Source organism: Hakea prostrata, chromosome 2 (assembly GCF_041222555.1).
Source record: "Hakea prostrata isolate BN-2017 chromosome 2, UWA_Hpros_2, whole genome shotgun sequence".
In the NCBI taxonomy this organism is placed as follows: Eukaryota; Viridiplantae; Streptophyta; class Magnoliopsida; order Proteales; family Proteaceae; genus Hakea; species Hakea prostrata.
In genome coordinates, this window is record NC_142601.1 from 59,661,863 (window position 1) to 59,684,889 (window position 23,027).

Below are 23,027 nucleotides of genomic sequence, written 5' to 3' on the forward strand. Positions count from 1 at the left end.
ACAAGATTGCCACCAAGAAAGGTGCAATATCCTGTGGTTGACCTTCTATCTACTGCTGACCCTGCATAATCAGCATCAGTGTATGCTTCAAGTATCATTCCTTTATTCCTTCTAAATAAAAGGCCTCTCCCTGGCATCCCTTTTAAATATTGTAGCACACGGTGAACTGCATGCAAGTGAATTTCCTTTGGACTGTGCATGAATTGGATGATTACACTAACTGCATGGCCTTGTGTGAGACAAGTAGATTAGTCTTCCTACTAGTCTTTGATACATCTCTCGGTCCACAACATCTTCTTTTGCATTCCCAAGTTTACTGTTCGGATTTATTGGAGTGCTTGCTGGTTTACACGCAGCCATTCCTGTTTCTTTAAGGAGATCAGTGATATACTTTTGTTGAGAGATTAAAATGCCTTGTTAAGAGTGAGCAAGTTCAATGCCAAGGAAGTATTTTAATCTTCCTAAAGCCTTGATCTCAAATTCCTTAGCCAAGCATTGAGTCAAAATTTGTTTCTCTTTTTCTTCATTTCCTGTCACTATTATGTCATCAACATACACAAGTAGTGCCGTGACTCCCCCTGATGATGAGTGCTTGATGAACAATGTATGGTCTCCTTGACTTTGCTTGTAACCCATACTAATCATGACTTTAGTAAATCTGCCAAACCATGCCCGTGGTGACTGTTTGAGTCCATTTAAGGCCTTTTTTAACTTGCATACAGTATTAGCAACTAAATCATTCTCATAACCCAGTGGAACCTCCATGTAAATTTCTTCCTTTAGTTCACCATGCAAGAATGCATTTTTAACATCAAATTGTTGCAAGTCCCAACCATAATTTGCCGCCAAGGATAGTAAGATTCTGACAATATTCATTTTTGCAACTGGAGCAAATGTTTCAAGGTAGTCAATCCCGTAAGTTTGGGTGTAGCCCTTGGCTACCAACCTTGCTTTGTACCTTTCTAAAGATCCATCTGCTCGATACTTCAATGTATAGACCCATTTGCACCTCACAGGTTTCTTCCCTTCTGTAACCTTACAAGTTCCTAGGTTCCATTGCTTTCTAATGCTTCCATCTCCACATTCATAGCTTGCTTCCACTCCTTATTGGATAAAGCCTCAGATAAGTTGTTAGGAATGGCAATGGTGTTTAAACTTACCAGAAAGGCTCTATGAGATGGGGAAAAATGTTTAAAGGACAAGAATTGGGCAAGAGGGTACATGGGTTTCGTTGTGCATTCTCTAGTGCCTTTCCTAATGGCAATAGGAAGGTCTAGTTCATTACTATTTGTGGGCATTTCGAATTCGGTTTGTAGTGAAGGATTAGTCATTTGTACCTCATTTCCAGAATTTGGATTGGAGTCTTGAACTTGCACTGATTCTGGAACAAGATTCTTCTTCCTTGAGAACACCTTTCCTTTGCCAAATCTCACATGCTCAATATCAAAAATAGGCTCATTCATTTCAAAGTTTGACATATGTTCATGTTGTTCACAGTTTGACACAGGTGAGTCTGACATAAGTTTAGGTTGTTCACAGTTTGACTCAGGTGACATAGTGAAGTATTTGGGAGTGAACTCTAAGTCAAGTAAGGAATTCCCATTCTTATCTTCCATTATTGAATGCTCCCCCTGAAGATGAGGTGTGGAAAAATAAGACTTATGTTCATGAAAAGTGACATCAATGGAAACATAGAACCATTTTGAAGGAGGGTGATAGCACTTATAGCCCTTTTGAGTGGAGGAATATCCTATAAATAAACATTTGAGTGCTCTAGGATCTTATTTACCCCGATGTGGTCCATGAATATGAACAAATGAGACACACCCAAAAATTCGAGGAACAAGGTTATTTGTTGTTTTTAGGTTTGGGTAGAACTGGGAAAGGACATCCATTGGACTCTTGAATCCTAAGACTCTCGAAGGCAGCCGATTTATGAGATGAGTTGTTGTGAGGACTGCTTCCCCCCAAAATGACTTAGGCACATTGTATTAGAATAGGGAGGCTCTAGTTACATCAAGAAGGTGGCCATTTTTCCGTTCAGCTACTCCGTTTTGTTGGGGGGTATCAACGCACGATGACTCATGTATAATTCCCTCCCTTTGAAAGAATGGAGTTAGAATTTGATTGAAATAGTCTCTGGCATTATTAGATCTAAATCTTTTTATACTAACTCCAAATTGGTTTTTAACCATGGAATGGAAGTTGGGAAGAACACAACTAACGTCGGATTTGTTTTTTAGTAGAAAAATCCATGAGACACGAGTGCAATCATCAATGAATGACACGAACCACCTAGCCCTAGACACATTAGGACTCTAGAAGGACCCCATATATCACTATGAATGAGATAAAAGGGGATGGAACTTCTTTTCTTGCTTAAAGGAAGTGGTACACGCTTGTGTTTAGCAAGCTCACACACATCACAATGAAACTCATCAACATGTATGCCTTAAAACAAAGAAGGAAACCAAAGACTGATTACCTTAAAGGAAGGATGTCCAAGTCTGTGATAGTAAAGCCAGATTTTTTCTTTATTGGTTTGAGAAGGACTACCATTAGTAGCATGTGATTGTCTTGGTGCCTCAAGGTAGTAGAGTCCATCCCTTTCTCTAGCATGTCCAATCGTCCTCCCCGAATCCTTGTCCTGAAATACACAATGACTATGGTGAAAGATTACATTACAATGTAAATCTTGCGTGAGTTTCTTCACAGAAACGAGATTTGTAGATAGTCTAGGAACATGTAGGACATTTTTCAAGGTAAGGGATGAGTTGAGCTCAATATTTCCAGTTCTAGCCACAGTAGTTAACGAGCCATCAGCAATAGCTATCTTCTTACTACTTGGACAGGGAGAATATGTGGTGAAAAGATTTGGTGAGTGTGTCATGTGGTCAGTTGCACCTGAATCTATGATCCAGGGGCTTGAAAGAAAATTAATAAAGACATTTAATCCAATAGAAAGTGGAAACTCACCTGAATATGCCAAAGAACATGTACCTGGTTTTATTTAAGGTTGCTCAAAAGAGTTTTTACACATTCTATGTCCTCCTGATTAAGGCTAGCAACCTATTTATTAGTGGCTTCAAGTTGCTGTGCAGATGTAACATGCGCCTGACCATTATTTCCAGATTGCTCTCCTTTGTGACCCCACTCTCGCTAGGAGGTTTACCATGAAGTTTCCAGCATCTTTCCCGTGTGTGACGAGCTTTCTTGCAGTAGGTACACCATAGATTGTCTTTATTTTGCTGTTTGGATTGGGAGAAGCTGGATAGCAATCCCAAGATTGGTTGGCTCTGATACCATGACGAAATAGGAATTGAAGTGTTTTATTCTTCTGTGTATTATTCAGAACTTTACAACCAATATATACACAACTGATATATATGAAATAGGAAAGAAGCTATACAGGTGCCATTTACAGAATAGGAAGATATCCTATACAGCTACTATCTACATAATAGGAAAAAATATCTTACCTAGAAGATTAGAATAAATGAGAAATCTACCTAGAATAGAAAATTACAATAAATGATAAATCTACCTAGAATAGAAGATTGCAATAAATGAGTAATCTACCTAGAATAGAAAAATACAATAAGAAAAATACCTGTAATAGAATATTACAATCTGATCTACTTAGATTAAATATACTAATAAAATATTATGATATGATTCTAAGATTTTCCACAGAAGGAACTAAAGAGGGAATAGGAGGAGTATCATCCAAAATACAGTTTTCAACAGACACATTGACTAGATAATAAGGAGTGTCTTCAAAAAAGGTCACATCTACACTTGTAAATTGTTTGCAAAGAACCGGATCTTAATAGCAAAAACCTTTTTGAGTACGTGAGTACCCAAGGAAATTACACTTAACAGAATCGGGGGGGGGGGAGTTTATCCAAAGGATGTAGTATGTGATAAAACACACACAACCAAAGGTGGAACTAAAAATGGTTCTCCATTAGGAAAAACAATTGAAAAAGGAGATTTTTTCAGAAAACAAAGTCATAGGCATTCAGTTAATTAAATTACCAGTAATCAAAACCACATCACACCAATAACGTTTGGGAACATTCACCTGAATCAAAATAGCACGTGCAACCTCCAAGAGGTGACGATTTTTGTGCTCAGCCACTCCATTTTGTTGGGGGAGTGAATGAACAATTGGTTTGATGAATCATTCCAAGAGAATCACATAGGTTAGATATATCATGTTGCACATATTCTAAAGCATTATCAAACTGAAAAATTTTAATAGGAAGAGAAAGTGAGTCCGAATTTCATGAATAAAACTTTTAAATGTAGTTAAGAACTCTGTCCGATCCTTTAAAAGATACAACCACATAAGACGGGAGAAATCATCCACAAAAGGGACAAAACATAAAAAACCATGCATATTACTAATTCTACAAGAACCCCAAATATCATAATGAACAAAAGAAAATAAGGACTCACTACGAGGGATAAAGTGTGGAGGATAGGTGGCATGATGATGCTTCCTTAACTCACACGCTTCACAATTTAATCTTGACACTGATTTAAAAGAAAGAAATAAAATTTTAATCTAGGTAAAGACAGATGGCCTAAACGACAGTGCCACTGGAGAGCATCTACACCATCATCAGAGAGAGCCACAATAGGAGTAGCATAGTCCAGATAGTAGAGTCCGTTCCTTTCACACCCTGCACATATCGTCTTCCTCGTGTGAAGGTCTTGGAAAACACAATAAATGGGAGTAAAAGTCACAGAGCAGTTTAGTGCTTTAGTTAATTGACTAATAGATAATTAGTTAAAAGGAAAGTTAGCAACATGAAGTACGGATGACAAAGTAAGAGAAGGTGTAGAAGAAACACTTCCAGAGCCTATAATAGGTGTGGAAGTCCCATTAGCTATGACAACAAAATTTTTAGTGGTAGATTTAAAAAAAGAGTGGAAAAGTGATGACTTACCAGTCATGTGGGAAGAGGCTCCTGAATTGATGATCCAAGGGGTGGGAGTAGAAGTGAGAAGTGCTGTGTTACTTGCATGAGAAAGTGTGGCAGCAAAAGTACCAGTGGATGTGGAAGCGTCAGTCTCAATATTTTGCAATCGGCGAAGGATTTGGCTTACATCATCTCTTAGAGTCTTAGACAAGTCCCCTAAAGAATATCCAGAACCACTATCGTTGTTTGCTAGATTATCAGTACCACCATCAGAAACGGCATGATTGGCAAGTTTCTTAGCCCAATCTGGCTTTCTATGTTTGGCCCAACAAGCTTCCACTAAGTGCCCTGTTTTACCACAATGAGTACAAAGTCGAGATGTCTTATCAGACAGTTTGTTGGATTCTACTAGGAGTTCAATTTGAGTATGTATTCATATAAAATTCTATTCCTTGTAATAGTGTACTTTCCACTTAATTATAAATAGAGGGCTTGAGATCATTGATCAATAGGCCATTCTACCAATATCGTGTTTTTCAACATAGCATCAAAGCCTAAGTTCGATTAGGGAAGAGAGAGAAGAAAAAATCCTCGCTGAGAAGACCAGACCTACCTCCATTGCCGAGATATCTCTTCAGAAGCTATTGTCGCTACAATTGTACCATCACCGCTGCAACCGAACATCTTCTTCATCTGCAACATCCCATCGCACCTAATAGAGCTTTCACTTCAACCTGCTTCTGCCATCGACCAAAGAAACAAAAAGGGAAGAAAAAAAGTCCTTCGACTCTGCTTGCTTCTTCTAGCGATACTCAGATTTGCTTCTTCCATCGAACCATCGCCATCGCCTCCGCCATCACCATCGACATCGATTTGCTTCTTCCATCGAACCACCGCCAGGTCTGCTTCTTCCATCGAACCACCGCCATCACCCAGGTAAACCTTCTGAAATCGATTTGCTTCTTCCATTCTCGATTTGGGACAATGCTTCTGAAATCCCATTAAGCCCATCGCCTGCTCTGGTTTTCTTCCATTCTTGATTTGGGACGATGCTTCGATTTGGGACGATGGTTCTGAAATCCCATTAAACCCATCGCTTGGACAAAACCAGACTAGACACCAGACCTGCTTTGGCCGAACCATATTTTATTCCTATGGTTTGAAAATCCTACTTTATATATATATATATATATATATATATATATTGATGTTTCAGGACTCATATTTTTCAGGGTTTATTTGTAATTTTTTTATATAGTTATAAAAAATAATAATAATAATAAATAAATGGCTCATTACTTAGAATTGTTTGGGTTGTTCGGCTATTGCATTATTCGACATTTCTATTACTTCGAAAGGGTGAAGACTGAAGAACTGCAGACAATTTTGTCAACATGACAACTATTGATGGTACTCCTGTTCCCACTAGCTCTGAACATTACCCCACTCTTCATCGTCTTTCAGTGAGATTTGATGGAACAAATTATTTAATTTGGTCTCGATCTGCTTACCTGACTATTGCTGGAAGAGGACTTCTTGGACACATTATGGGCACCACTATCAAACCTCCTACCATAGGTGTTTTACAGGATAAATGGATCTCGACTGACTCTCTTTGTTATGTCATTTTTTTTGAATTCCATGAATCCAAATATTGCCCGTGGATATCTATTACTTGATACTGCAACCCAAATCTGGAAGGCTACTATTGAAACCTATGGACAGTTGGGGAATGATGCCCCAGATTTATGAGCTCGGAAAAAGCTTCATGAGACTACCTAAAAGGAACTGACTGTGGCCCACTATTATGCTGAGTTGCAATCTCTTTGGCAAGAGTTGGATCATTATGAGGATTATCACCCCACTAATCCAGATGATGTGGCTACTTATAGGAAGCACATTGATAAGATTTGAGTATGACTTCTTGGCAGATTTGAACGTGGAGTACGATTAGATCAGAGTGCAAGTATTAAGTCGTTTTCCCTTTCCTACACTTGAACAGTCTTATGCCCTTGTTCAGTGTGAGGAAAGCCATTGTTTAGCCATGCTTCATGCTCCTATGGAGAAATCAGCCTTACAGTCTGTTAGCACTAAATCTAATTCAGCTAAGGAGATTGTCAAGTGTGAGCATTGTCACAAACCATATCATACCAAGGCAAATTGTTGGAAGCTCCATAGGAAGCCTGCTGATTTTGAGCAAAAAAGAGCACAAAGAAAGGGAAAACCAAAGGCTAATCTTTCTGAGACAGTTGCCACCAGTCCCTCTACAGACGTTGGTTTTTCACAGGAGGAGTTCGCTACTCTGCGACGTATTCTACAGTCTTTTACTGCTGGTACAACCTCTAGCACTGCTTCCTCTACCAACTCCTACCTTGCTACTTAGGTAAAACTTTTACCAGGCTTCCAAGTTTCTTAGTTTTTACTCCTTGGATCATTGATACAGGAGCCACAGATCATATGACAGGTTTATCCTCCTTTTTCTTACAATATTCTCCAACTTCTAGAAAGGATAAAGTTTGAATTGTTGATGGCTCTTATTCTTCCATTACTGGAAAAGGGACCATTCAGCATTCTCCATCACTTTCTTTGTCTAAAGTTTTACATGTTCCCGCTTTCTCTACTAACTTGCTCTCTATCAGTAGTCTTACACATGACTTGAATTGTAAAGTAACTTTTTTCCCATCTTACTGTGTCTTCTAAGATCTGGTCACAGGGAAGGAGATTGAACGTGGTAAACTAGACAATGGACTTTATTTGCTCTAGCCGATTGGAGGATCTACTTCTGCTCTGACTACATCTTCTAATCCGGTCCATTTGGTAACATTAGACCTTCATCAGTGGCACCGTAGGCTAGGTCACCGCCCTCTAGGAACCCTTAAGAAAATATTTCCTGATTTGGTTTCTTCTTCTAATGAGGTTGATTTTTTTTGTGAAGCCTACATTTTTGTGAATCAAACTCGTTCTACTTATTTACCTTCTCTTCATAATAGAAAATCTATTCCTTTTAGCTCATTCATACTGATGTGTCGGGCCCCTGCCGACGTGTGTCTATTACTGGCCATAGGTACTTTGTTACTTTTATTGATTGTCACTCTCGTTCTACATGGATTTATCTTTTAAAAAAAGAAAAGAAAAGGTTTTTCGATGTTTTCGTGATTTTCATAATATGATTAAAACTCAGTTCAATGCCACTGTGAAGATCCTTCGCCAGGAGAAAAGCATAGAGTATATTGATGGTGAATTTCAGAGATATCTCTCTGACTCTGGCATAATACACCAGACCAGTTGCGTTTATACAGCTGCCCAAAATGGGGTTGTTGAAAGGAAGAATCGGCATCTCTTAGAGATTGCCCGTTCCATTATGATTACTATGAATGTACCTGACCAATACTAGAGTGATGCTATACTCACTGCTTCTTACATTATGAATAGGATGCCCAGTCGGATAATTGGTTTTAAATGTCCTAATGAGATTCTTCAAGGAGCCTCTTCTTTTGTTATTCCCTAAAGGTTTTTGAATGTGTGTGTTATGCCAGAATCACAGCCCACCAGAGTAAGTTGGCTCCTCGTGGCCTACGCTGCATTTTTTTGGGGTATTCTGCTACTCAGAAAGGGTACAAATGTTATCATCCTCCTTCCAAGAAAACCATTGTATCCATGGATGTAATTTTTAATGAGTCTTGCCCTTACTATACAGCTCTCCAGAGGGAGAGTCCTAGAGGAGAGTTGTTATTTCCAACTCTAGATTTTCCTATCACACACCAACACAACTTAAGAGTTCAAGAAGAGTTTCCTGACCAGGGGGAGACTTCGGCCAGTATACTTGAGGACTTTAATCCTCCCCCTTCATTTTCTGAACCATGTGAAGAACCTAGCCAGGGGGAGACCACTCCTATGAGACAAACTGTTGAGGTCTTTCAAAACCAGATTGACCATAATAAGGAGGTGCAGACTTATCCGAGGAAGAATTACAACCGGCTAAAGCAGGTGGAGAAAGGTGGTACGTTTCCACTTCAATCTCCTGATCCAAAATCAGATTCTACTGTTCCCCTTAAGGTATCTTCTTCTGATCTTCCTATTGCTGTTAGAAAAGGAGTCAGATCTTGTACTCAACATCCCATAGCTAAATATGTTTCTTATAACTCTTTGTCTGACTCCTACTATGCTTTAATATCCTCTATGTCATCTGTATTTGTTCCTAAAGTTGGCAGGAAGCCTATGTTGATAAGAGATGGAAGGCAGCTATGGTAGAAGAAATGTAGGCAATTAAGAAAAATGATACTTGGGAGCTGGTTACACTTCCTCCAGAAAAAAAACCAGTGGGCTGCAAATGGGTATTTGTGTTTAAACAAAATATGGATGGATCAGTCAACAAGTTGAAAGCTAGACTAGTTACAAAGGGGTTTACCTAGACCTATGGGATTATCAGGAGACTTTTGCCCTTGTTGCGAAACTAAACACTGTCAGAGTTCTATTGTCTATAGCTGTGAACAAAGACTGGAACTTGCACCAACTAGACGTAAAGAATGCCTTCTTACATGGGGAGTTAGCGGAAGAAGTCTATATGGAAATCCCACATGGTTTCTCCGATGACAATACTGCACGGAAAGTTTGTCGGTTGAAGAGGTCAATTTATGGGTTAAAACAGTCTCCTAGATGCTGGTTTGGATGCCTCTTGAAGGCAATGACTTCTATTGGGTAAAAGCAAAGCAATACTGATCATACACTATTTGTCAAGAAGTTAGGTACTAACATCACACTTCTCATTGTCTATGTAGACGATATTGTCATTACAGGGAATGATGGTGAAGAAATTCAAAAGTTGAAGGACTTTCTTGGTAAAGGGTTTGAAATTAAAGATCTAGGGAAGTTACAGTATTTCTTAAGGATTGAGGTGGCTCGATCAAAGAAAGGTATATTCCTATCCCAAAGAAAGTATGTCCTAGATTTATTATAAGAAGTGGGAATGTTGGGGTGTAAAGCAATTGATACCCCTATTGAAGCTAGAGCTAAACTTAAAGAAAAAGAGGGAGAGGGTGTAAAGCAGTTGATACCCCTATTGAAGCTGGAGCTAAACTTAAAGAAAAAGAGGGAGAACCAGTGGACAAAGGAAGATACCAAAGGCTGGTAGGGAAGCTTATTTACTTGTTCCACTCCAGGCCAGACATTGCTTATGCTGTAGGGATAGTGAGCCAATTCATGCATGATCCATATTTAGCTCATATGAAGGTTGTTACGAGAATACTACAGTATTTAAAGGAAACTCCTAGAAAAGGAATACTTATGTCACCCACTGATAATCTAAAAGTAAAAGCATACACTGATGCAGATTGGGCTGGATCTTCAGACAAGAAGTCAATTTCATGTTATTGTACCTTTGTTGGAGGTAATCTAGTTACTTGGAGAAGTAAGAAACAGAATGTGGTAGCTTTATCTAGTACCGAAGCTAAATATAGAGCTATGGTTCGTGGAGTTTGTGAGCTACTATGGTTGAAAGGCTTGCTGCAAGATATTGGAGTCCAAGGTCCAAACCCTATGATGTTATATTGTGACAACAAGGCTGCTATTAGTATTCCTAATACTCCGGTGCAAAATGATCGAACTAAGCACATTGAAATTTGACGGTTTTTTGTCAAAGGAAAGTTGGAACAAGGGCTTATCTGCATGCCTTTTGTAAGATCTGGAGACCAAGTAGCAGATGTTTTGACTAAGGGTTTGAAAGAAAGAGATTTCCTTCCTATTGTAGGCAAGTTGGGCATGACTAATATCTATGCCTCAACTTAAGGGGGAGTGTTGGATTCTACTAGGAGTTCAATTAGAGTTTGTATTCATGTAAAATTCTATTCCTTGTAAATTTGTAATAGTGTACTTTCCACTTAATTATAAATAGAGGGCTTGAGATCATTGATCAATAAGCCATTCTACCAATATCGTGTTTTTCAACACAGTTGAACACCACGACCTCCAGAAGACCTGCTAACTCCCCCTGAACCACGACCAATTCCCCTTCCACGAGAGGTAGTGAAGGCTGAATTTTCTCCTTTAGAACTTTTTTTTGGAGAACTCCCTTCAGGCAAGGCAATACGTTGAAGTCTAGAATATGCTTCACTAAGGTTAGGGACATGCTTACTAGCAAAAAGATGTTCTTTGAGAGATTTCAGTTCAGGGTTCAATCCTGCAAGAAACTTATATACAAAAAATTCATTTCGTTGGGCCGTAAGCTTCTTTATATCTGTGGTGAGAGGTTGAAAAACATTCAACTCCTCCATTATGCCTTTAAAGGAGTTGTAATAATCCTGCAGAGACTTGTCAGCTTGCTGAAATTGAAATAGCTTTTCATAAATATTACAAATCCGAGTCATATTTTTATATTGGGAATAGGTCTCTTGCAAGTCATCCCATATTCCCTTTGTAGTCTTATGGAACATAACACATTCGCTGCAATATCAAGTTCCATTCTATTCCACATCCAAATTTTGATGATTGCATCATCTTGGATCCAACTAAAATAGGATTTGTTAGTCTCAGCAATAAGTTCATCCTCAATGAACTTAAGCTTACCTTTTGCAAGTATGTACACCCGAACTGCTTGTGACCACAACAAGTAATTAAAATTACCTTTGAGCTTGATAGATGTAATTTGAACGTTTACATGATCTCCTTGAGATCCTTTAGTTTCAGCCGTACTCATGGTTGAGTCACGTGTCAGTGAAGACATTAAACTGAGGTAGATATCACTCAAATCAGTTTTCCAAAACTTGAAGTAGAATGAGCACAAAAAAAATTCTGCAACCTTAGGACTGAAGAGGAGAAAAAAAAGGTTTGCAAAGTGTAGAAAAAAGAGGTAACCGAAGGTAGGTAGAAAACAGTATTTAATTCAAGTTCTGGAACTTGTAAGAGTAAGGTAATAGGTAGAGAAGATCAGTTCACATGAATACCTGATCTAACAGTCCATAATATACAGCATTAGGTGGCTGCACACCAAGGAAAACAGAAAAAAGAAAGAAAAAAAAATAGAACTTTAAAAGAGAATATTGAGAACAACACTATTTTGATTCAAAAAAGCTCTGATACCATGTTAGAAAACAAGCTTTAAATAATCAAAACAACATTTGAATTTGAACAGAGAAAAGAGAGAAGAAGATGAAGAACCAGTAGAAGAGGCTTATGGTTCCAGCTAAAGAGTCTAGAATCACAGAGCCCTTTTATTTATAGCTTCTAATGAATCTAATACAACTTGAGAGACAAGTAATTGTCCTCTAGAAAAAAGAAACAAAAAATTACAGCTTTAATAACTTCATAGCTCCTAAAATAGAAAGTTCTGAAAATAGAAACTACCACCAAAATAGAAACTATGCTTTCTAAAAACTCTCAAAACTTATGTAGCAAGATTCCTACATTAGAAATAGAAAGTAGAATAACATCACTAGCATAATACTGTTCACGTGAACAGTAAAATAGCCCAAATTTGCGATACTTCAACACTCCCCCTCAAGTTAGAGCATACAAATCTCCCATGCCCAGCTAGCAACACAGACTGAAAACTTGATTTGAACAGAGCTTTGGTGAACAAATCAGCTAGCTGGTCAGTATGAATGTTCGTTCAGCCAAAAAAAAACAAAGAGAGAAGATAGGTATCCTGTTTAGAATATTCATGTACACTTCTAGTGCATGTTAGTGGTTGATATAAAGTGCTATTTTAAGTAAAGAGGGGGTTTGACAATGGTATGTTGTTACATCATGCAAATTTTGAATAAGCATTTTGTTCTTGTTGAGCTTCCTATGATAATATGTTTCTAGTATGAATTGTGGCAGTTACTTCCCTAACCCTTCTCTTCTAGTATGTTAGTGGTAAAACAGCACAAAAAGTCAGAAACTTTAAACTAGATGAACTGATGTTCGAGTTATTTGTTTAGTCATTTCATCTAACGCTTCTACAACTCACAAACAAAAATCTAGCTTCAGGAACTTGTTAATGAGATTCAGAATAGGCCTCTTTTACATCTACTGGATGATGTTTCTGAATTTTTTTCGATGGTGAAAAAGAATGATATAACTACTGGCCTTGCCATGTGATCCTTAGCCTAGATTTCAGATGGCCTTTGACATTTCCATTTATGAATTCTCTTTACTTTGAAATGGACCCTGGAGTGGATTGAAGCTAATGTGCCTCAGATGGACTGGAGTAGCTCTAAAATGTCTCTGTCATGGGAGCTGTAGATAATGTGCAAATCACAAAGTGAGTAAACTATAGGGAGAAAACCGCCCAGGGGGGGGGGGGGAAGAGTTAGATATGAAGTTTTGTGAGTATGATCCATCCCTTATAATCTAGGAGAGCTTTATAATTTTTGTTAATTCTTCTTTGAGTTAAAGGAAATGACAAGTTATTTTATTCATTTACATGGAACTATTTCTGTCAAAACCAGCTAATCGTCTTGGAAAACAATACTATCAGGCTTTGTACTATAAAAAACACCTGGTTCCCAGTGACTTTGACAAGTTCTGATGATATTTCAGAAATTTTGATAGTTTCAGCCAATAAATTCCCAAGTCTTTACCACTGTTAACTGATTTCAACCTATCTGGTTCAGTAGTTTTTAGTTTTTACTACTTACTACAAGTTTCGGTTTTGGACCAATTTAGACCAGCCCTTGTCATATTGACTTTACCCCCAAAAAACCCCTGCTTTCAACCTGTTTCGATCAAATTTCAGATTCTGGCTGGTTGGCACCAAAATCCTTAACCTTGGTCACTGGTGAAACCATGTTGTAAATTCTTGTGTAGTGGGTTGAAGCTTTAAAGGGGTGGGAGATTCACTCTGAAACATTTGTAGTTTTGTATGGTACTTCTTTTCAAGAGCTTTTTTTAGGTGTGTGTCTTTGTGTGGGAAAAGTGAGCTTTTCGTACTAGACTAGAAAATATAGGATGGGCAACTCCCTAGAACTCCCAATAAGTGGGAGGAGATTCCAAGTAGGGCAATCCCTCCTATCCTGTATTCCAAATTGGAATACAGACCCAATTACACTTAATACGCATGTGCTTTTGCATCATTTTTAATTAAATCCCCCAGCTCGCCAGGAAACTCCAAAGGCTTCCATTGCAATTGGGCAGCTGTCATCTGCACACCAGCCATGACATCAACCGGTTCTGTTCTCACCACACATGCCTGAATTCTGGATTTTCATCTTGTCCATGTCTGATAAGGAAATGGACCATCCATTTCCTTATAGATGAGAAACATGTGTCCATAGGTCAGATCTAAGAGTTGAGATTAAATTAAAATTATAACTTTCTGTCTTCCAAATTTAACCTCAACACTACAATCTGACATATGGACACATGTCGCTCATCCATAAGGAAATGGATGGTCCATTTCCTTGTCAGAAATGGACACGATAGAATTCCCCTGAATTCCTTGTCATGGAGCAAGGTAGCCTTTTGGAGTGCAGTATCACACTTCTCTATGAATTGTCTCAAGCTTCATTCCTAGGTCAGATGGTTTCTGTCCTAAAATATTGACCAGATTTATTTTAGGAGAAGAATTAATGGAGGGTAATGAGGTAAATTACAACTGGTACATAGGGGGACAAAAAAACTACTACTTATTGTAGTAAATAGCTCTATGATGAACTTTTTCCTCTAACATGCATTTGCATATTAGAGAAACTCCTAAATGTTTAGGATGCCATTTCAAGAATATCTTGCTCCTTTACTTCTTGCATAATGGAGTGTTGGATTTTCTGAGAAGATGATATACCTTAGCAATCTATTTTTTCCTTCTCATAATGTTAGAATTCTTCTTGGTAATGCTCATTTTTAGTTGTTACACAAGATTTGTGGAAAAATTTGTCAACATTTTCTCCCCCATTTTTTTGCATAATCTTTTCATATTTTTTCCAGGTCACAGCCCAATATGAAATGCATAGTATTTGTGAATAGGATCATTGTTGCAAAGTCTTTGGCTTGCATAGTCAAGAAGTTGAAGTACTCAGAAACTTGGAAGTGTGATTTCCTGGTAGGGTGCCATTCTGGACTGAAGATGTCTCGGAAAATCATAAATTCCATCATGCAGAAGTTCCACTCTGGAAAGGTACAGGCGTACAGCTCCACTGTTTCATTTAGTGTTTCCTTTCTGCCAGTACTCTGTTATAAGGACATTGATAGGATTGCTAATGTGAGGGATGGCAACAGGCCACTTACGATTAGAAACAGTGCTGCCCCCATTGGTTGCAGTCTTGGAATGTCAAATTTCATTCATCATTAGGACCTTCAAATATGGTTTGTAAAATCATACAGATGTCCTTACCTTCCCTCCCATCAATTGGCTACAACAATTCTCTTTTCTGTTGACAATTTTCTTAAGAGCAGAAGGGAGGAAAAATACGAAGTAAGGAGAAAATAATGCAATTTCAACAATGTTTCAACCCAACAAATATATAAACCAGCCAGTATGATCAGGTAAGGGTGCGAAAACTAGTTGGACCAGATCAGAGCTGCCTCAGTTGAAGATGTCACAACCAAATAGAGGGTCCTGTATATTTCAGGTGAGAGAAGTGCACAGGCTTCTTTTTTTTGGGATGAATAAATAATTAAAATGAAAAAAAATGAAGAAAATACAAAGAGAAGGGGAAGGGGGGGGGGGAAGGCAATAGCCTATCAAGAGGAAGGCCAGAATCAGGATGTGAGACCCTAGGAGCTAACAATAAGCCTATTCCTAGGGGAGTCATCAACCTGGAAGTGGGGAATAGAAAGAAATCTAGAGGAAACATCAAAACAGATGGTATTCTAAATCGTGTCTAGAGGCCGAGATTTGGAGGTCCATCTCCTAAGATTTGGAGTGGTGGATGGTGGCTCCAAAGACTAGCTTACCTACTTGGTCACAAATGGATGAGCCAAAAAAAAATCTTAAAATCTAGACCCAATCTCGAGCAAAACCATAGGATTGTCTTGACCAAGGCCAAATGGAAGCGAGGGCTACTTTCCAAAGAGAATGGGAGAAAGGAAAAGAGAAGAAAAGGTGATCAAGGTCATTTGAACCATTCCAACAAAGAATGCAGTTAGGGTTAACCATGATATGGCGGCTAATGAGAAAGGATTGGTCAAGAGAGCCAAGTTGAGGGCTCTCCAAAGGGTGAGGGAGTGGCGAAGTATGTGGCCTTTGAACCAAACCAGAGGGACCCAAGGGATAAGGGGGGAGGGGGACCGGAGAAGGTTCCAAGATGAGGAGGTGGTGAAGGACTTGGAGGGAGAGGGGAGCCAAATAGTAAGGTCAGAGGAAGAGGTCAAAAGGGGAGGAAGGGAGTTCCAGACTTGTGTGAGACTCAAGTTGGGGGGGGGGGGAGACCAAGAACCATTGGTGACGAAAGAGGACAAGGGAGAGGATTTAGGAATGTGGGTTTCGTAGGCAGTGCGGGGGCTAAGAAGAGTGAATAGGATACCCATCGCATGCCACAGATCAAACTAGAAAGACGTGGAGGACCCGGAGGAGATTTAAACAGAAATAGTAGAAAGGGCTCGAGGACAAAGAAGCAAGAGCTTCCTCCAAACCTAGGATGGGTTGGAGGGGATAGAAGTGGTCCTGATAGAGTCCTATTTGAGAATGTGGGAGTAAACTTAGGAAACCCAAATTGAGTTATGCTTAGAAGCAAATCTTCCAGATGAGTTTTAGGAGGCAAGCCAAATTAACATCTTGGATGCGACAAATTCCCAGGCCCCTTTCAGACTTTGGATGGCAAACAGCAGCCCAACTGTTGGGGTGAAGGAAGCGAGAGGATTCTTGACCCTTCCAGAAAAAGGCACAAAAGAGGGATTCCGTGGCATAGATAGAAGATTGGGATGAAGAAGATACCACACCAATAAAGGTAGGAAGATTGGAGAACCGAACGGATGAGCACCACTCTGCCAACAAGGGAGAGAAGCTTCCCTTTCTAGAGTTGGAGCTTTTTTCAAATGTGGTCAAGCATCGGGGAACAATGTGCATAGGCTTTTTACATAGCTCAAAAGTGGAATATTCATATAGATAAAGTTGCATGATTCCTAGAGCTTCCTCTTGGATGAAACCTACTTTTAACTTTATAGCTTTACATTGTGATGGAGCATTAGTTAACTTGACAGCAACTTAGGGTGGCCTGGTCAGAGATGCAAATGGGGTGCCTATTTCAAGTTTGTGCAGGAAATGGTGAGGAGCAATTGATCTTTACAATAGAGATGCAAGATATCCATAAAAAGCTGCAATATTGCATGCGAAAGGTTTCTTGAAGCTCTCCATCAGGCTAAGCTAGCAATTGATGTTAGTAATGGGAGAGTTTAGGGGCCTTGGAAAATGCAAGGTATTAAATGGAGATCCCTTTAGGAGGCTTCTATGCTACATGTAATAGCCAATCTAAATCCCTAACCCAACTTTATGTTGTAGGACCCAAGCCTAAGAGGTCAAGTGTGAATATGTTGTGTTCCATTCGGGTAGATAGCATGATATCAGAATCTAGATCCCAGGAGAGTGATGAAGGAAACTTTGCCATTGTGGCTGTGATTGAATCAGAGAGAAGAAAGGGTTCTAACGGGGGGTCTTGGGAAGGAAGATTGCATACTTCCAGCCAGGGGATGCACATCACCAAGCCGATGATCAAGTAATATATGATGTTCAGTATGTTGCTTAGTGCAGTTCAGTCAACTTCCAATGCAAACTAGGGTAGGCTAGAGTTGGAATTGAATCTATGTGCTTAAGAAATGAAGCATTCTATGTCTAGAAAACAATGTAAAAAGAATCATGTCATTTGGATTCATAATGATTGAGTTATGACCCAATCAGAAAGCAGGGGTCAATTCATGTTGCTGTCAGAAGAGGGGGTGGTCGATTGGGACCTTGGGTCCTCAACCATTCGATCAATTGCCAATCAACCGCCCCTTTTAACTGGTTAATTGGAAGTAGTGTGTGGTAAGGGGACCCAAAATGCCCTCTACTGGCTACCCCAAATCCAACCTAAACCCTCACTCTAATTTTAGACTAATGAGAGAAAGAAGAGGGGAAAGAGGGGCTAGAGAACAAGAAGGGCTGGAATCTTGCAGGGGGAGCACCAAGGGCTGCTGGAATCACCAATGGACATTTATACAGGTAACCTTTGGTGTTCCTTACAATTATATACCAATTTTGCTAATTTTGATGGATCTTAGTAGTGAAATCCCATTATTGAAGCTTAGAAGTACGGGGAAACCAAGGGGCTTCTAAGAATGGAGTTTAGCAATGCAATATCCTCATTGAAAGGGATAAAATGAGGCTCAAATACTATGACAAAAGCAGGTTTAAACTTAGAACCATGATTAGGATGTTCATTGCTACAGTTAGTTATCTAATCATGCATGCGTATGCAATCCTACTCGAAGGAGAGGATACACATGCCTAAAAACTAGTAATAAAGTTAAAGTAATCAACGGAAACCACGTTGGGACTTGAGGATCAAAAGCCCCAAAATATGGATTCAAATTTGGACAGCAGAAAAGGGGTGATTGATCTAATCCATGCAATTGACCGGCTGTTGCTATAATAGGAATTCAGTATGGAGGGCAGGCGAAAAGGCCTAAACATGTCTACTAACACTTGAGCACCATGTTTAGGGATTGTCATATTAGATTAGACCAACCTTACAAGGACTCACACTTCAAATCGAGCCAGCTCATACCCATACCAAGGTGAGGGGATTGTATGTTAGGTCCTGGATTTACATTCTCGTATCTCTTTATGTTTGAAATGTATTGTGATTTAAATGATTGGGCATCAATAATTATCATTGACATGTTCATGCATTCATTGGGATCATGGTAGTGAGGTTGGTATATAGCCTTGAGCATAATGTTGTATTCTTAGAATTATGAAATTCAGCTATTTGGATATTATTTCAGTACATAGGTATGAGCATGACTACAGAACTGAAATATGAATTGGTGTAATTTCATAGAACATGCATCAACATGGTAGGGATATGTAGAGTGATGTGGGCATGGCCATCCTTTCATACTATGCATATTGCATGGATGGCATCATGTAGCATGCATGGTTAGGTAATCCCTTACAAATTACAATGCTACCAACAGGGGTTATGGTGATGGGTGACCCATGGTGTGGATTCTTATTTCTGCTCATGTTATGATTGATATGAGTGGTGGGAGATGTGGAGTGGTCTGAGGTGATTAGGTGCAGTGTTAATTGTGGGGTTTCCAAAGCAAAGGCTGAATCCGAAGAGCCACAAGGTAACACCAGCATGCCATTCATTAGTTCATCAAGGGGCTTTCCAAAGAGAAGGCCAAAACCATGAGAAGTTCCGAGGTACTCTAATAGGGTTACCGGGGGCGCTAGCCCAAAGTGAAGGCCAAATCCATGTGGCTAGTGTCCCATAGCTTGAGTAACATGATGAGTAGATGACCCTTGAAGTGCTAGGTATTTTTTATGTAAGGCCCTACCCAGCCGGGGCAAAAGAGTTGGGTAACCCATGGTGGTTGAGTGGTGAGTTGAGAGAACACTTGTCGTTTTGGATATAGGTTTCCAAAGTGAAGTCTAACTCGTGAGGGCCAGAAGCGGATAATAATACACTATTCACTGAATTCTGGCATTGCATGCTCCAAAGCAAAAGCCAAATCCTTGAGGAGCATCTGGCATTCGGTAGGGTTGATAAGAGGAGGCTATCCCCAAACTGAAGGCTGAATCCGTGAGAGGTTTGTTCCCAACATTGCTTGTGCAGCTAGTAGTTAGAAGGTCTGCATATTTATTACATGTACATCTTGTGTGGCATTTAAGGTTGTAAGAAATCATTCATTTTATTGCTTGTGTGTTCCCCACGTGAGTTCGGCAGGACACACCCTATGGGCATTCTTCTTGTTAGATGATGGGACAGGTATAGGGGCTTCCATAGAGCAGGAGGTGCATATATATGAGCTGAGCCTGTGGATGCATGACACATTGTCTACATGTTACTCTTGCTTGTATGGCTCACACCTGGATGCGTAGGCTATTACACATGATGGGACAGGATTGCTTACGTACATTAACCTGGATTATGTAATTAGACCTTATATGGATACTTCTTAGGATATGTAATTAACTTTAGATTTCTGCATATTACTGGATTTCATTATTTTATTCTCCTCCTATTTCTTGCTTCTGATTTCTGCCTAAGTTGAATGTATGGTTATGGTCAGAGATAAAAATTTGAGAACTCATGTTTTGACTAGGTGAAAATGGGAAACCTACGTGGGAAACTGGGAAATTTCGAGGAAACTTAGGACTTTTTGTGCAAGTTTTGACATGTTTTAGGGAGTATTTAGGGTGGGACTCTGCATTTAAATTAATTAGAGTATAAAGAACACATTGACTATATTTTGCTAAAAAATCAATATAGATATGTAATATACATAACATCAATGTAGATTTGTCCGAGAAGTACACTATAAACTTAACTACTTAAGTACATAACATTCAATATATAATTGCTAACTTTAAAACATCAAATACAAATTAAATGACAATAAAAGGAAAGTACAACTCAATGCCAAGAGGAGTGCCTCGATGGATCCATCCTGTGAGCTGAGTAGTACTATGCCTATAACATCCTCTCCTCCAACCAACACATAGACATCCCATGACATTTTATGCCTATGGTTGTCAAGGTAATCAACAACTATAACTTTATAAGTTTGGTCATCAACATGCCTAAGATAACCAGTCTGAGGGAATATGCAATTTGGATAGGGAAGTCCTAACGGAGGGGGTATTTGGGGAAACATGAAAGAAACAAAAGAAATTGAAAATATGGGAAAGCTACGAAACTTGCAAGAAAAAGTCCCAGGTTTCCACGAAATTTCCCAGGTTTCTATGAAATTTCCCAAGTTTCCACGAAATTTCTCATGTTTCCCACGAAATTAAGAATTTTTTTTCTCATGAACCAATTGATCTAGTTGGGTTGAACCAGGTTTCGAGGTTTCAACAAGTTTCAACGAAATTTCGACGGTTTCGATCGAAACTTTGGATTTTTTTTGGTCCCCTAGTTTTTCTTTTCGAGGTTCCCAAAATGGGAAATTATTTTTACCGAAATCTCCCAAGTTTCGATGGAATTTTGTTCTATGGTTATGGTACAACGTCATTGGTTCGAGAGGGAGGTCGGTGTTGAGTGACACCAGGTCCTGAGTGGAGGCTCGGTCCGAATAGGGTAGGGTGTGACACTGCATAACATGTGTAGATAGAACAAAACCAACTGCAAGACTACATTAGAAGGGTTCAGGTGGGGAACCGTCAGATGCTTTGGGAGCCTGCAGAACTTCCTATTGAGCTAGTTGATATAATAAAAAGGATGAGGAAACACATGTGTATTACAGATTGCCATTCGGTCTTTTTTTCTAGTTTTGGACACTGGATAATATGGAGTTCCTTCCTTGGTTAGAATATCTTCCCTGCTATTGGGTATTCTGGGAGATTGCCATTTCTGTACAATTTCTTCAATCAATTCAGAAAGTGTACCTATCAAAAAATAATAATAATAATAATAATAATAATAAAATAAAGATAAAATAAGGGTGGGAAAACATGTAGTGTCTGCTTAATTTCTTGTGAGATGAGCTCTATTAAACTTAAGAATAATAATTGAGAAACTTTAACGATTTGGTAAATCTCAGACGTCATCATATTTTTTGTAAATGATTACACTGCACCCAACTGGTTTAGATAAGGACATTATGTTGATGATGGTGTTGCAATTATCGATTATGTTAGACTTTCCTCTGAACTTCAGCCTGTTTCTTACTGTTCCACATTGCAGCTGAATCTTTTGTTTGCAACTAAAGTGGGTGAGGAAGGACTTGATATTCAGACGTGCTGCCTTGTAATACGGTTTGATTTACCAGAAACTGTTTCAAGTTTTATACAGTCTCGAGGCCGTGCACGCATGCTGCAGTCTGAGTATGCTTTCTTGGTTGACAGGTGCTATTTTAGTATGGAATCTGTGTCCGGAACAATCTTTGCTTGTAAGCTTTAAAGCCACTTTATTTGCTAACATTATGGATTATTCAGGGGAAACGAGAAAGAGATCAACTTGATAAAGAGTTTTCTAATGGAAGAGGATCGTATGAATAAGGAAATTACTTGTAGAACATCTAGTGCAATATTTGAGGCGACTGAGGACGCAATCTACAGAGTTGACTCTACTGGTGCCTCAATTAATGCTAACTACAGTGTTTCCTTACTTCACCATTATTGCTCCCAACTCCCTCATGATGAGTATGCCCCGTTCCATTAAAACTTTCAGTTTGTGCTGCTCATGATCTTTTGATATTTTACTGTCCTTGCAATTTTGTCTATTAAGACATAAATTTGTGTTTTTTTGCAGATATTTCAAGCCTAAACCAGATTTCCTTTACTTAGATGATGTAGAAGGAATACTTTGCCATGTAATCCTCCCATCTAATGCTCCCATTCATAAAGTTATTGGTGTATCCCAGCCTTCAACAGAACAGGCGAAGAGAAATGCTTGTATGAGAGCATGCCAAGAATTGCATAAACTTGGTGCCCTCACAGACTTTCTCCTACCTGGCCAAGTTGATGAGAAGAAAGGATTAAAGTTGCCATCTTCCAACTGTGAAAGAAGTGAAGGTGTAACTTTTCACTTTTCATTATATTTGATTGCTATACATACTTTTCTTAATATTACGAGTGCAATCATTCTATTCTAATTGGCAGATGAGCTTTTGCGAGCAGAACTTCATGAGATGTTAATACCTGCGCCTCTCAAAGTACCTTGGAAAAATTCAGAAAATAGTGTGATTCTAAATTTTTATTTTTTAAGTTTTACGCCAATTCCAGAAGACAGACTGTACCAAAAATTTGGTCTTTTTGTTAAAGCACCTCTTCCAATGGATGCTGAGAAAATGGAAGTTGATCTTCATCTTGCTCGTGGTAGAATTGTGAGGGCAAGGCTTATTCCTTCAGGGTTGATTGAATTTGATAACAATGAGGTTAGCAAATTACTTAATAAGTGATGCCGCTTGCTATTTCCCATCAGTAATTTTATTAGTTTGTGGGTGCTTTCATTATTCCCATCAGTAATTTCATGATAAATT

At 39.0% G+C, this 23,027-nt stretch overlaps 1 protein-coding gene across 3 annotated transcripts in view; it reads left to right on the forward strand.

The window, feature by feature from the left end:
• Positions 1-23,027, forward strand: part of LOC149025334 (RNAse THREE-like protein 1) — a 143,148-nt gene that overhangs the window by 60,204 nt on the left and 59,917 nt on the right. For all 3 annotated transcript variants that reach the window (XM_089145564.1, XM_089145566.1, XM_089145565.1), the window contains exons 11-15: positions 14,829-15,018; positions 21,731-21,891; positions 21,982-22,188; positions 22,298-22,560; positions 22,648-22,922. In XM_089145564.1, the coding sequence (XP_089001690.1) occupies positions 14,829-15,018; positions 21,731-21,891; positions 21,982-22,188; positions 22,298-22,560; positions 22,648-22,922 (1,096 nt within the window). The remainder of the gene's footprint in view (positions 1-14,828; positions 15,019-21,730; positions 21,892-21,981; positions 22,189-22,297; positions 22,561-22,647; positions 22,923-23,027) is intronic.